This window comes from Musca autumnalis, unplaced genomic scaffold, assembly GCF_047663935.1.
Source record: "Musca autumnalis isolate F117 unplaced genomic scaffold, ASM4766393v1 scaffold_3, whole genome shotgun sequence".
Lineage (NCBI taxonomy): Eukaryota > Metazoa > Arthropoda > Insecta > Diptera > Muscidae > Musca > Musca autumnalis.
Genome location: NW_027411866.1, coordinates 132,133,018 through 132,148,200, shown reverse-complemented (window position 1 = coordinate 132,148,200; position 15,183 = coordinate 132,133,018). Strand labels below are relative to the sequence as shown.

The window sequence follows — 15,183 nt, the reverse complement described above, 5'->3', positions numbered from 1 at the left end:
GAAATAGTCATCAAAAATTATACGACAATATAGAACTTTTACAACTTTATTTCGAAAATTATTGTAAAATTATCTATATATCGTATTAATTGTGTATAGTACATGGCAGAACTACCAGGTAGTGGTATCACACCAGCTGATCGAATATGAAAAGTCAAATCCCTTTATAAAAAAATTATTTTTGTTGTAATTTCCCACTACCTGGGTAATTGTACCATGGTATAGTACTAACAAATGAAAAAAGATTTTATCGTTGAGACATCATTATAGGCCGTTTATATATAACAAGGTTAACCCAGTGGGTCTGGGTTTCAAATGACATTTCCATTGTATATACTTCAAATAAATCCTCATAAAGAAGGTTAACCCTGCAAAAAACTATAATATAAACGCCGTATTATAATAAATTTTGATAGGTAAAAGTTGTGTTCAGAACCCGCAAAATATTACTGCTTTCAGTAGTTTTCCCGTTAAGTGCTAAAGATGCGTTCCCGTACTTCGAAATCTAGCAAGACTTGCATTTCTCTTTAACCGAAAATAGCGCCGAATAACATCCTTTCCTCCTGTTTTCTGCCATACAACTTTGTCCAATTAGAAACTAGCAGCATTTTCATTATCATCGAAATACGATTTTGACATTTCTGCTGTAGTTTTTGCAATTTTCGTCAATTTTCCGTTCCCGTATTTTTTAAGAAATTTTTGTGGGAAAGCAATTTTTGACAATTCGCTCTTTTTTCTAACATTGCCATTAAAAAGTACGGGAACACAATGGAAAACATCCTTGTAACAAAATAGTTTTATATTTTTTCACATTGTTTACACATTTTGATACTAAAATTTTTTGTTGCAGCAATTGACCATCTACCTTGTTTATTGTGATACGTGAAAAGTGCTGCAACTTTAGGTACTTTTTTAGGCAAAAACAGGGTTGTATATCATGAGTTCTGTGATTTCGATATTGATTTTGCTGAAATCACGAAATGAGATGATTTCATTTTTGAATGCGAAATCATGAAAAAATTTTCTTGATTCCGCGCGAAATCACGAAAAGCTATCGAAATCACGAAACGACGCCGAATGTAATACTATGTTTACATTTACGACATCCACTCGATTTCAACTGTCAATTCCTTTGCGAATACGTCAAATGAAATCTCATCTAAAATCGATTGGATTTCATTTGACGTTTGAGCAATGGAATTGACAGTTGAAATCGAGTGGATTTTGTAAATGAAAACATAGTATAAACCAAGAAATACCCAGCAAAAAATTTTGGAAGTTGTGCAATTGGAGTTATGATTTCACAACATCTTTCGATGTAGTCCAACAGAGTTATGAAAAACGCACTCCGTTCCATACATTTTATAAGCAGTTGCTGTAGAGATCCCTACAGAAAAAACAGCTGGTTGATCCCTACACATTTCTTCAAAAGATAAGCAAAAGTGTATACATTTCGAAGAATTAGTTATAAAATAAAGAAATAACAACTTATGCTAAGTTTACATTTACGAAATCCACTAGATTTCAACTGTCAATTCCATAAAATTCAATTCATTAAATTCAATCACATTTGAGCTTACTTCCTCCGTTCTCAATTTAATCCAAGAGCATCTGACTTTCTTTCATCATCCTAATGTTTTTTATGTTGCATTCCCATCACTAGTTCAGCTTTCGACATGGACTCCAACTCCAATCCATTAAAAATTTCCGTCTCGTGAATTACCGCAAAAATGTTCGCAACTTAATGCTTGGTTTACATTTACGAAATCCACTCGATTTCAACTGTCAATTCCATAGGTTAAACGTCAAATGAAATCCAGACTTTTTACTTGGTATTTTTACAAAAAATGTCAAAAATTTGCTACCATTACTGTCTGTGAAAAAATTATGGATAACTGGGAGGCAAATGACAAATGTATGTATTACTAAATCAGTAGCGCGATTCTCTAACTCTTTTTTGAGTTACCGACAAAAATCGGTAACATTAAAACCCAAAATTGTGAATGAAAAGTTTAAATAAAAGTTGACAACACAGTTGATATTGGTAGAACTTTACGTATACTTGGTAGCGAATTGGTAGCTAACTTACCGAAAAGTATCGTTAATTACCGAAATTATAAGCATTTTAATTTAACCGACATTTGTAACTCAAAAAATGAGTTAGGGAATTGCACTACAGGATTGTATTTCAAGACAAATTGTCTAGTGTAAACGCCTAGTAAAAGCACTGTTCCTTTACTTTTAAAAATGGTAACAGTGGCAGAAAATGGTAAAAGTGGCAAACTGCTATCATATAAATTGTATGCTATTAAAAGTAAGGGAACACTTTACAGGTTAAAAATGGTAAGAAATGGTAACCTCAGGCACGTAAAGGAACAGAGCAAAAGTGAATCAAAGGGAGTAATGGCATGTTTACATTATAGCTTTTTGTAAGGATAACCATCTTTATGAGAATTTATTTGACGTATACTCAATGAAATTGACATTTGAAACCCAGTGGGTTTATTAAATCCCGTTATATCGTCGGTGTCATGATTAAGTGTTCCATACACCATTTTTGACATTTTGAGTTACAGGTACCTTTCAAAGTTTTCAACCCTGCTCTTTTTGAATTTCTAGTCGGATTTCCTCTATCTCTTATAGTTTTCGAGATATAAAAATGTCATTATGTTCCATATCCACTTTGGACGCAAAAAATCTGTTTTTTTGTACCATATCCATAAGGACTGGTGTATGGAACAAAATAACTTTGAACTTTTTTGTTCCACATCCGTACCGTTTGGCGTATGGAAAAAAAAGGAAAAAAACGAATTGTTCCTCTCAAAAAATGATGGCGTTTGGAACAATTTTTTCAAGTTACGAACAATTTGGCGTATGGAACAAATTGCTTTAAAGGACTAGGTTTAAAAACTGAAGAAGAATAGTGTTTAAATCAAGATATTTTAAAATGTTGTATTGTTATATGAAACTAAAATTAATTTTTTCTTACATTTAACGCCTTCCGCTTTATAAAATACATGTACGATAATTAAAATGTCAGAAAATGAATTAAAATATAATTCTATTGCCACTACCAATAGTTCAGAGAACGATTATTGATTTTTTCGAATGAATTAAACGATGAAATAAGACAATAAAAATAAGATAATAAAAATTATATTTTTCGAAAGTGGAGGAGTCCACACCTTAAATAAATGTAAAGGAAACACATAGCAATGGTCCCTAAAGCATTAATTTTCTACTGCAACTGTTTTATTGAAGCCCCCCGAATTTTCAGCTTTACAGCAGCACTTTACATAACGGAGGTGGAACACAATTGATCAAAAGTTTGTTTGTTAAAATGTGACATAAAGTGTTACATGTGACACAAATTGCCAAAAACATGAAAAAATGATCCTATGGAACAAATCAACAACCTTATGCATTTATAAAAATTGGCCATAACTTATAGACTATAGCAGATATCGGACTAAAATAAACTCCTAATATATTCTTTGAGCTTAGTTAAGTAAAACTGAGCTCTTAAAGTATTAGATTTTTGCACCACATCTAGCCAGTATGGACTAAAACATTAACTTGAGTTTTTCTCGAAACAGGCAAATGGCGTATGGCATGACAAGCATGACACCGACGATATGTAAACGTACTATATTAGCTTTTTTACATTAGAGCTTCTTGGCGGGTTAACCTCATTGATTTTACGTATATGCAATTATTAGGTCTTCTGCATTTACTAAATCCAATTAAATGTAAACGTACTATAAGACTTGTTTTTTGATTGCATTATTAACTAATTACTTCTTTAAATAATAATATATTCATTATCGCTGTTTTAGAGATTTTTACCGCTATAGAAATTTAGTAAAACGTGTGATTTAAAGTTGTCAATTCTATTAAATAGCTGCCTCATCTGTGTTTCAGGAGCCAGATGTTTTCTTTTGCTTAATACTTTTGCAATTTCTAGGGCATTCAAGTCAAATGTGTATTGTGGCAACTCTGCTTAATAACTAAATGTTTATCTTAACTATGTGGACGCCATCTATATATCAAGTGTCATGATATATATTTTTTAATCTACTAGCGATAGAAATTAGTGGCAAAAGTAACGTAAACAAATTGTGGTGTTGTGAAGGGTAAATGTTTCTTTTTCAATGGACCGTTAACATTTGAAAGAGGGAGAATAAGTAAATACCTAAATAAACGTTCAAAAATGTATTTAAATGTTTTTTATACAAGTTATATATGATCTTTATTTACATAATTTATTTTAAAAATATTAATAATGTATAACTTTTAATAAAAATTAGTTCAAAATATATTCAAATAACATTTTGTTTACTCAATAATCTTATTTATTAATTTTTAAGTATTATTTTAAACATTGTTTTGGCATTTTTACGACCGTTTACAATATACGCCAATGGATCATCTTTCGCCGACTCCATTAAATTGTCACAGGTTGTTTGATTAATGGGAAACAAAAATGACAAGTCAATGTCATAACGTGGTAGTTTTTCTCTGCAATAGAAGGGATAGATATTGAGAAATGGCAAAAAACATTTATTTGAAATGAAAACTTACTTTAAAAAGTTAATAACATTTTCACCCAATGTTGGTTCGCGCGATAGCAGCAATGCTGACAGGTAACGTGGATGTTTCTTCTTTTCAGCACAGTGCATTATTAGACCCCATGATTTGTAATCGGTGTCCAAAACGTAGGTATTGTAAATTCCTTCATCTGAAAAAGGGAGAAAGATAGAGAACTGTTAGCTAAGACGTCACAATGAGATTCAAGTGCAAAAATTCCCTAGAAAAAAATCCTTGTATGGATTTGAATAAAAGATTGACGTCATATTTAAGTGACTGTTAGATTGTTTCGGACCGAGGGACGCTATTGTTGTGTAGGAAACGTAATAAATCGCACCCATTGGATACTAAAAGGAACACCCAATATGAAAATAGTACACCATCAATGAAGCAAAGTGAGGTATCTTTGCTTCATTGATACGTTCCAAAAAGCACGACTCGAAGTGAAACGACGCAAAACGAATTAAGATTTTCTATGGATAGCTTCCAGGGTAAAAACCGCTATTTTTTCTTATGCCTACAATTGTAGGTGGAGAAATACTTGAACAAATAGCAATCCTAAATGCCAAACAATTGCTATTTTGGTCTTATTCGGCCAGAAAACTTAGCTAAAACCGTAAAAATACCTGAAAGCTGGCGGTACAGCTACATGAGGGCTATACAAAAACGTGAAATAAATAAGCAACGACGCAACTTCGAAAACAACGCCAGGTAAAACGACGCAAAGCGCGGTCTTGGTGTGCTTAATAACGTGCCATGTTGTTCCATCAAGTTAATAATATAAGATCTATTCCTTTGCGTGCTAGAATACTTCAAAAAAAATTGTATGATATGAGAATATTTCACAAGTTTTACTACTTCTGCCTGTTTTACTACTTCAAAAAGTAAAATAACAGACCAATAATCTTGTAATTTTGTGTGATGGTAATTTTTGATGTGAGAGTAAGTTTCTCGTACATATCCACGAATATGCGGAGGATCTAGCTCAGCGGAATGCTGAGTTCCTTGTTTGTCTTAGGACGTACAAGGACGAGCTGTCTAGGAGTAAAGAAGACAATTGGAGGAGCTTTATACAGGACAACAGGGATGATCCCTGTGCAACAGTATACGGATATTCCTTCGGGATAGGAGGATGACTGGCTCGGGCCTTCTGAGATATGTTCGGAGGTGCAGTGCACTCCTTCGCGATAGGAGGATGACTGGCTCGGGCCTTCTGAGGTAATGGGTACTTTACACGGTATGTTTTTTACATATGAGTTGTCACTTTTCCCATACAAAATGTATATGCAAAGTGACAACTCATATGTAAAAAACATACCGTGTAAAGTACCCATTATGGATAGGTATGTTAGGAGGTGACGGTCCTGACCGGCTTTAACATGACAAAGTCCAGGATTTATCTTGGCCCCTGTCTCGTCTCAAGTGGACACTGACCTTCACGTGGTGTCACCTGGGGTAGCTGCCTTTAACACCCGTTTAAGGTAGTGAGCGAAAATGTGCAGCGCGTTCACCAATAAGAACGTTAAAAACTTGGTTTGGGCGCCGGGTTAGTAACCCTCCCCGAGAAAAAAGCAGCCTACTATGAAAACATCAAAGAAAAATAAACAAATCTCTCTAAAGTTGACGAACCCCGCAAACGTTTTAAGGACCATGATCTGCGAATCTGCACCTGCACTCTTTATAGAGAAGGTGCAGTATAGGCATTGGCAGATGTACTTGAAAAGTACAAGGCCGACATTATTGCCATACAGGAAATACGATGCAATGGGAAAGGCGTCACAACAACACCTAAAGGTGACGCACTGTATTATAGCTGCCATGACACAAAGCATGAGTTTGGTTGCGGATTTGTAGTTGGTAGGAGGTTAAAACATCTGGCAAAATTGGAAAATTTGGCCCAACAGTCGGCAAATTCAGTCTTCATAGTGGAACATCTGTCAATGGCATGAGGCTGATAGACTTCGCAGCGGCAAAAACATGGTAGTTAACAGCACCAGATTTTAACATCTCGACATCCATAAGGGCACCTGGCTATCTTCAGATCAAAGAACAAGCTATCAAATCACTCAGGTTGTGATAGATGGAAGACATGCATCAAGCGTGGGTGATGTACGATCGTTCCGAGGTGCAAACATAGACTCGGACCACTACCTTGTTGCAGCAAAGGTACGCACCCGGTTAAACGTAGTAAACAAAGTACGAACAGACACAACACGAAAGTTAGACATCGGTAAGCTGCAATCACAACAGACAGCCACAGCGTATTCCAATCAACTAGCCCAATTGCTTAATCAAAGCACTCCTCGTCCCGATAACATATCAAGACAATGGCAAAGCATTGCCCACTCCAAACAAACAGCCGCAAAATCCATACTTGGATACCAAAGACCTCAACCAAGGAAGTCTTGGCATGATCAGGAGTGTCGTACTGCTACCGCCTCCTCCTGTAGAGACCAGCAAAGGTAATTTGGTAACTGATACAGATAGAGTGCTCAGGATATGGAAAGAACATTTTTCCAAACTGTTGGTGTCCAATAGTAACGAAGTCGACGAAGATACCACGGATACAAACCCAGAAGATGGTACTGAATGTATACCACCAGGCCAATATGAGGTAAAGACAGCAATAAACCGGCTGAAGAATAATAAGGCAGCAGGAGCTGATGGCCTACCAGCCGAGCTGTTTAAAACCGGAGGCGACACGCTGATAAGGTGTATTCATCAGCTAGTTAGCACCACCTGGCAGGAAGAACGCGTATCCGACGATTGGAACCTGAGCAGCCTGTGTCTCGTCCATAAGAAAGGAGATAAGACTTTATGCTCCAACTATAGGGGCATAAGTCTTCTCCCTATCGCCTACAAAAGTCTACAAGTGTCAGGGATATTGTGCGAACGACTAAAGCCCGTGGTCAAGGAAATAATTGGACCTTACCAATGCGGCTTTAGACCTGACAAGTCCACCATCGACCAGATATTTACCCTGCCGCAAATCCTGGAGAAGACCCAATAGATGCAGATCGACACCTATCACCTTTTTGTCGATTATAAAGCGGCCTTCGACAGCCCACTACGTTCAAGGTATTCCAAGCCATGTCTGAATTTGGTATTCCCGCAAAGCTCATTCGGCTTTGTAAAGTGACCCTAACTGACACAAGATCTTCCGTTAAAATAGGAAAGAAGACAGCATCCTGCTAGAAAAGGTTATACGAGAGGGAAACGTCAAAAGGAGTGGCACAATCTCCACAAATAGGCACTTGTTACTTGCTTATGCTGATGATATAGACATCAGGGGATGATCAGTAAAAAAAGTGACCGATACCTTTATGAAGGTCGAAGGAGAATCTGCTAAAGTGGGTCTGGCGGTAAACGGCGGGAAGACTAAGTTGATGGTGTCAACGCGCAATGCGTCCATAGAGATCGGGCCAACTGTTGAGGTAGTAAAAGACTTCGTATACCTCAGCACCGCCGTAAACACAACAAACGACATCAGTTGTGAAATAAAAAGAAGAATTGTATTGGCCAACAGATGCTACTTTGGCTTAAGTAAGTACTTTAAAAACAAAGACACAACTCGCCAAACAAAAATAACGCTTTACAAAACACTGATACTACCCGTGCTGATGTATGGTTCCGAAGCCTGGGTACTTGCGCAAGCAGATAAGGCAGTGCTTGGCGTGTTTGAGAGAAAAATTCTTCGAAAGATCTACGGACCAATCTGCGTTGACGGTAAATATCGACGTCGTACGAACCACGAGCTGTATCTGCTATACAACGACATCAGTATAGATAAACGTATCGAGAGGCAGCGATTACGTTGGCTAGACCATATCATAAGAATGAGCGAGTGTACAAAGAACCCCGTCAATGCTGATTACCGGATCCATTAAAAGCACTCATCAAACTGCTTTAAACGTCATCCTGGATCTCCAACCTCTGGATATCCTAATCCACTTTCAGCTGGCAAGAACTGCTTTTACACTCTGGGAGTCAGGGTGTTGGCGTGGTTCACACTTTGGACACTAGAATGTCCTAAAACTAATCGATAGTCGACTTAAGTTAGGAGACAATGGTTGCGTAAGCGATTATATGCCTACCTCATTCAAGTTTGACTCCTGAACTGTTATCTTCCCAAGCAGAGACGCATGGGCTGAGTGCATATCTCCTCTGGACGGTCTGGCAATTTACACAGACGGGTCCAAGATGGAAGAAGGTACTGGCGCTGGCGTCTACTGCGAGAATCCACTAATAAAAAACTCATATAAGCTTGACGATAATTGTAGTGTTTTTCAGGCGGAGATTCTTGCTATCAAGAAAGCAGCTGAATTGGTGAAATGGTTTGAAGGCAGTCTTACAGGACCGGTGACTATATGTGTCGATAGTCAAGCGGGTCATAGCAACATCATGGGAAACGAGGTAGCAGATGAACTGGCTCGAGGTGGCTCTAGGTCTATCGACTTATCAGTTGATGAAACCGTCCGGCCACCGATGTGCATGGGCAAATGTATATGGGCAAACTTCGCGAGATCTTCAATGAGAAAGCACATCAAAGATGGCTATTGGAACCTGGTTGTAGGGTATCTCACTTGATAAGTTAGGGTTGAAAATAGCGATGGGACTTATAACAGGTCACTGCAGAGTGATGTCCCTAACTTCAAAATGAGACGACAGTGGCATTGAGTACTGCAGACTATGTGAAGATGCGGAGGAGATAGAGACTGTCGAACATCTGCTTTGTAGGTGTCCCATGTTGCAAACAAGGAGATACCGTACACTAGGCAGATATGAGATAGACACTCTAACCTTCCTGTCTAACATAGATCCCATCGTACTACTCAACTTTGCCAGACATCTAGCATGGCTTGGCAAAGGACCTTAACAACCCTTAATAATCAGACTCTTTTCACCTTTCCAGATAACTCCTTGGCGTCAATCTCTACATCTCCCACACTCACCATCATCTCATCATCTCTATCCTATCATCCTCATCTCATCAAACTGCATCAACATTCTATCATCTCCTTCATCTTAAATCATCTCAACAACACACCTACATCATTTTTAAATAGCCTACACAGGATGAACACAATGGACCAACGGTCTCCGAGTGAAGCAGTCACCTATTCTAATAGAGGGCTGCGCATCCTTAAACCTAACCTAAGAATGAGCGATGATGAACCCCCTAAAAAGGCGTATAAATTCGGGCCGCATGGCAGGCCAAAGAAAATATGGCGCAAACAAGTGGATGAAGAGATGACAAGGCGCGGTATTCCAGAAAGCAAGCACTAAACAGAGAGAATTTTCTTAGTTCGGTCTATGGAAGAAATGTTCTGTAATGGGCCAGCTAAGTAAGTAAGTATGTTAGGAGGTGCAGTGCACTCCTTCGTGATAGGTGTAGGTTTAGGTAGACAAACAGCGACAAAGGGAGGGTGACGTACGAAATTACTGGTGACTCTGCGTACGATTAGGCATTCCTCTGAATGCATTTTTTTCACTGTAAGGAATATGTCCGAGACAGATTTAACTGGGTGTGGGACCACTAAGAACTTGAGATATATACTGAATGTCCTTACTATGATGACATTACGGTTTTGCCAGATATGTGAATAGCGTATGAACAGAGTGGGAATTAAATATGCCTCTTAGAGACCCTTATGGTATGTTCCAGAACTGCAAGAATCTACTAATTTTTACTATTTTTTCGAATAACATAAAGGAAAAATTTTATCGTAGTAAAAAATAGTAGCTTCTTGCAGGTTCTGGAACAGAGCATTAGTTGTTTAAGTAGTTTTGCATGTGAAGTGTTTGTTATTGGTAGGACGAATCTTAGTGGAGGTAACCTTCTCACATATTCATCATTGAGTTGTTTCTTGTGGATGTCTTTGAAGCTACCCTGAGGATATCTTTGTTTGTATAGCGTTGTTACTGCGGCGATTTGGGCCATTTGTGCCATCCGTAAGGACAGCATATTGCATGTTGTTTCCCTGATTGTTTGTTGGTGGTCACCATTCTGTGTGGATTCGAACTGGTAGTGGTCTTTGGCTACAAAGCCTGACTGGAGGATATATTTATGTATCCCAGATGCCACGTGTCCCTAGAAATATTTCATATCGCCAATTATAACATACATATCTACTTACAAATATCCTCTGTGTGTATCCAATGAGCCGGAGTATTGAAATCAGGAATTTCCCATGTAATATTGCCCTGCAACTTTTCACGCAGAGGATCTTCAGCGAAAATGTAGCTAAAGTTCATTGTGATCTAAAAGAAATAAAAAAACAAAAGAAGAAAGAAAATGAAAGTAAATGAGCCAAAAATCTCAACAAAAAATCCAATGGTATTTTGGAAACCTGTAAAAAAAGAAACGCAATTCCTCCCCGGGTGATATGATTGATGTCACATACTCTTCTACTCTGGAACATAAAGCACAAACTTGTTGTCGCATCTTTTGATACAAATTCCTTCTACTTTTTCTGAGGGCTACCACAAAAAAAAAGAAACGAAAATTCTCGAAAAAGAAATTGATTGCCCTGCAACAACGAAATCATTTTAATGGAGAAGACAATGGCCACGTTTGCGCACCATTGTCCAAGTCAATAAAGATGGCGATGATATTGATGATGTGTTACATTGATAATTTCATGTGACCACTGACCAAGCGACCAACCAACGAACCAATGCAATACTTGAAGTCACATCTCACAGGTTTCGAATTTCCTTGCAACGTTTTCAATGTCTGCTTAGCCGTTTTTTGTTGTTACTGTCGTTTCAGTGAAGAAGAGCCTGTAACACTTTCATTGCATTATGCCCGAAGGAGGAGGATGAGGGTATCTAGCGAATCGAATCAGCGAATATTTGTTGGAAATGAAAATTAACAAAACGTATCGTAACAATGAAGTAAAGGCAACAGTGGGTGACAAAGTGTGTTTGGCAAACATATTAATTTCCTGGTAGGACGGATCCACAAGCCTTCGCGTCGGTGGGAAATGTAGCCTACATTATATTTATGTTCCCGCCAAACTCCCCGAAGGGACAAGGCAGGCATCCCTCATATTATTTTAACTCAATGATATTTGGACCTACTTTTTATAACAGAGTTCGTCATCGTGTCTTGCGACACCACTTGCAGGAAAGCTTTTCTTGCCTAAATAATTAAGAAATGTGGCTAACATTACATTGACGGCTATTTTGCCACAGTTGAAAATGTGATATAGTCCGGGCGGGGAATCGAACCCAGTTATTCCGTGTACTATGGTGGCACCCAATTTAACCTCAGTTGAAATATACAAAGCTCTCTGGTCGGAGTAAACAACAAAGTTTTTCCTTATCCTCCACTGTTTCCTGAAGTCAAAGGGAATCTTTTTTTCTGAATTTCGATTATTGAAAGCAAAAAGCCCCAACGACTAGTATATGGCCACATGATTTTTCTCACATCTCCCTGTGACGCCACATACGTACATACACACTCATCCGTACATAACGAAGAGTGGCGCATCACTTCAAAGCCCATTCATTCCTGTAATAATCCATTCAATCGTTTTCGACAATTTGCATCGTCTTTCTAAAGCAACGACAAGACCAACACATCCCACTAAGTGCAGAGCATGGAGTGCATCATTGTTAACGCCCAAAAGTGCCCATAAATGTGAATAAAGACTTTGAGAAAACTTCTTTTTACAAACAACCGAAAAATAAAATCGAAAACGAACAATGAACCCCAGCAAGCAAAGCATGCATCTGTCAATAACAGTTATTCATGGTTAGGTGGATTGAATAACGTGCCGCTGATCATTGATCAGAGGTGAGTGTTTTGTATGGGGTTTTGGATTGTTCATATTTTTCTTTTGCAATGGTGTTAAGTGGTGTCAATGTGACAGGACAAAAGATGTCTTCTCGTAGAAGATTCAAAGGTCTTCTCGTAGAAGACTATAAGCTCTTCTCTAAGAAGAACAAAAGGTCTTCTCATAGAAGACCCAAAGGTCATCTCATAAAAGTTCCAAAGGTCTCATGAAAGACCCAAAGGCCCTCCCATAGAAGACCCAAAGGACTTCATATAGAAGACCCAAAGGACTTCATATAGAAGACCCAAAGGACTTCTCATAGAAGACCCGAAAGTCTTCTCATAGAAGACCCAAAGGTCTTCTCATGGAAGACCCAAAGGCCTTCTCATAGAAAACCCAAAGGCCCTATCTTAAAAGACCCAAAGGGTTTCTCATAGAAAGCCAAAAGGTCTTTACTAGAAGACTAAAAGATCTGCTCATGAAAGATACAGAGGTCTTCTCATAATAGAAGACCCAAAGGTCTTCTCATTGAAGACCCAAAGGTCTTCTCATAGAAGACCCAAAAGTCTTCTCATAGAAGACCCAAAAGTCTTCTCATAGAAGACCCAAAAGTCTTCTCATAGGAGGCCCAGAGGTCTTCTCATGGAAGACCCAGAGGTCTTTTCCTAGAAGACCAAAGATCTGCTCATAAAAGATACAGAGGTCTTTTCATAATAGATCCGGAGGTCTTCTCATAGAAGCCCCAAAAGGTCTTCTCATTGAAGCCCCAAAGGTCTTCTCATTGAAGACCCAAAGGTCTTCTCATAGAAGACCCAGAGGTCTTCTCATAGAAGGCCAAAAGGTCTTTCCCTAGAAGACGAAAAGATCTGCTCATAAAAGATACAGAGGTCTTCTCATAATGGATCCGGAGATCTTCTCATAGAAGACCCAAAGGTCTTCTTATAGAAGACCCAAAGGTCTTCTTATAGAAGACCCAAAGGTCTTTTCATTGAAGACCCAAAGGTCCTCTCATTGAAGAGCCAAAGGTCTTCTCATAGAATATCCAAAGGGTTTCTCATAGAAGGCCAAAAGGTCTTTCCCAAAAGATCAAAAGATCTGATCATTAAAGATACAGAGGTCTTCTCATAGTAGATCCGGAGGTCTTCTCATAGAAGCCCCAAAGGTCTTCTTATAGAAGACCCAAAGGCCTTCTCATTGAAGACCCAAAGGTCCTCTCATTGAAGACCCAAAGGTCCTCTCATTGAAGACCCAAAGGTCTTCTCATAATAGAACCGGAGGTCTTCTCATAGAAGCCCCAAAGGTCTTCTCATTGAAGACCCAGAGGTCTTCTCATAGAAGACCCAGAGGTCTTCTCATAGAAGACCAAAAGGTCTTCTCATAGAAGGCCCACAGGCCTGCTCATAGAAGACTATAAGGTCTTCTCTAAGATGAACAAAAGGTCTTCTCATGGAAGGCAAAGGCTTTCTCATAGGAGACCCAAAGTCTTCTCAGAGAAGAGCCAAAAGTTTTCTCATAGAAGACCCAAAGGTCTTCTTATAGAAGACCCAAAGGTCTTCTTATAGAAGACCCAAAGGTCTTCTCATTGAAGACCCAAAGGTCCTCTCAATGAAGACCCAAAGGTCTTCTCATAGAAGATCCAAAGGTCTTCTCATTGAAGACCCAAAGGTCCTCTCATTGAGAGTTCTCATAGAAGACCGAAAGGTCTTCTCATAGAAGACCCAGAGGTCTTCTCATAGAAGACCCAGAGGTTTTCTTATAGAAGACCCAGAGGTCTTCTCATAGAAGACCCAGAGGGTTTCTCATAGAAGGCCAAAAGGTCTTTTCCTAGAAGACCAAAAGATCTGCTCATAAAAGATACAGAGGTCTTCTCATAATAGATCCGGAGGTCTTCTCATAGAACACCCAAAGGTCTTCTCATAAAAGACCCAAAGGTCTTCTCATTGAAGACCCAAAAGTCTTCTCATAGGAGACCCAGAGGTCTTCTCATGGAAGACCCAAAGGGTTTCTCATAGAAGGCCAAAAGGCCTTTCCCTAGAAGACCAAAAGGTCTGCTCATAAAAGATACAGAGGTCTTCTCATAATAGATCCGGAGGTCTTATTATAGAAGACCCAAAGGTCTTCTCATAGAAGACCCAAAGGTCTTTTCATAGAAGACCCAAAGGTCTTCTCATTGAAGCCCCAAAGGTCTTCTCATTGAATCCCCAAAGGTCTTCTCATTGAAGACCTAAAAGTCTTCTCATTGAAGATCTAAAAGTCTTCTCATAGAAGACCCAGAGGTATTCTCATAGAAGACCCAAAGGGTTTCTCATAGAAGGCCAAAAGGCCTTTCCCAAGAAGACCAAAAGGTCTGCTCATAAAAGATACAGAGGTCTTCTCATAAGAGGTCCGGAGGTCTTCTCATAGAAGCCCCAAAGGTCTTCTCATTGAAGACACAAAGGTCTTCTCATAGAAGACTCAGAGGCCTTCTCATAGAAAGCCAAAAGGTCTTTCCCTAGAAGACCAAAAGATCTAAAGATAAAAGATACAGAGGTCTTCTCATAGAAGACCCAAAGGTCTTATCATAGAAGACCAAAAGATCTGCTCATAAAAGATACAGAGGTCTTCTCATAGAAGGCCAAAAGGTCTTTCCAAACGACCAAAAGATCTGCTCATAAAAGATACAGAGGTCTTCTCATAGAAGACCCAAAGGTCTTATCAAAGAAGACCCAAAGGTCTTATCAAAGAAGACCCAAAGGTCTTCTCAGTGAAGCCCCAAAGGTCTTCTCATTGAAGACCTAAAAGTCTTCTCATAGAAGACCCAGAGGTATTCTCATAG

At 38.8% G+C, this 15,183-nt stretch overlaps 1 protein-coding gene across 1 annotated transcript in view; it reads right to left on the bottom strand.

The window, feature by feature from the left end:
- Positions 1–4,221: 4,221 nt before the first annotated feature.
- Positions 4,222–15,183, bottom strand: part of Karl (lipocalin/cytosolic fatty acid-binding protein Karl) — a 32,721-nt gene continuing 21,759 nt past the window's right edge. Inside the window, exons 3-5 of the mRNA XM_073979533.1 lie at positions 10,725–10,848; positions 4,582–4,738; positions 4,222–4,518 (exon numbers count right to left, since the gene is read on the bottom strand). Of these exons, the coding sequence (XP_073835634.1) occupies positions 4,356–4,518; positions 4,582–4,738; positions 10,725–10,848 (444 nt within the window). The 3' untranslated portion in view covers positions 4,222–4,355. The remainder of the gene's footprint in view (positions 4,519–4,581; positions 4,739–10,724; positions 10,849–15,183) is intronic.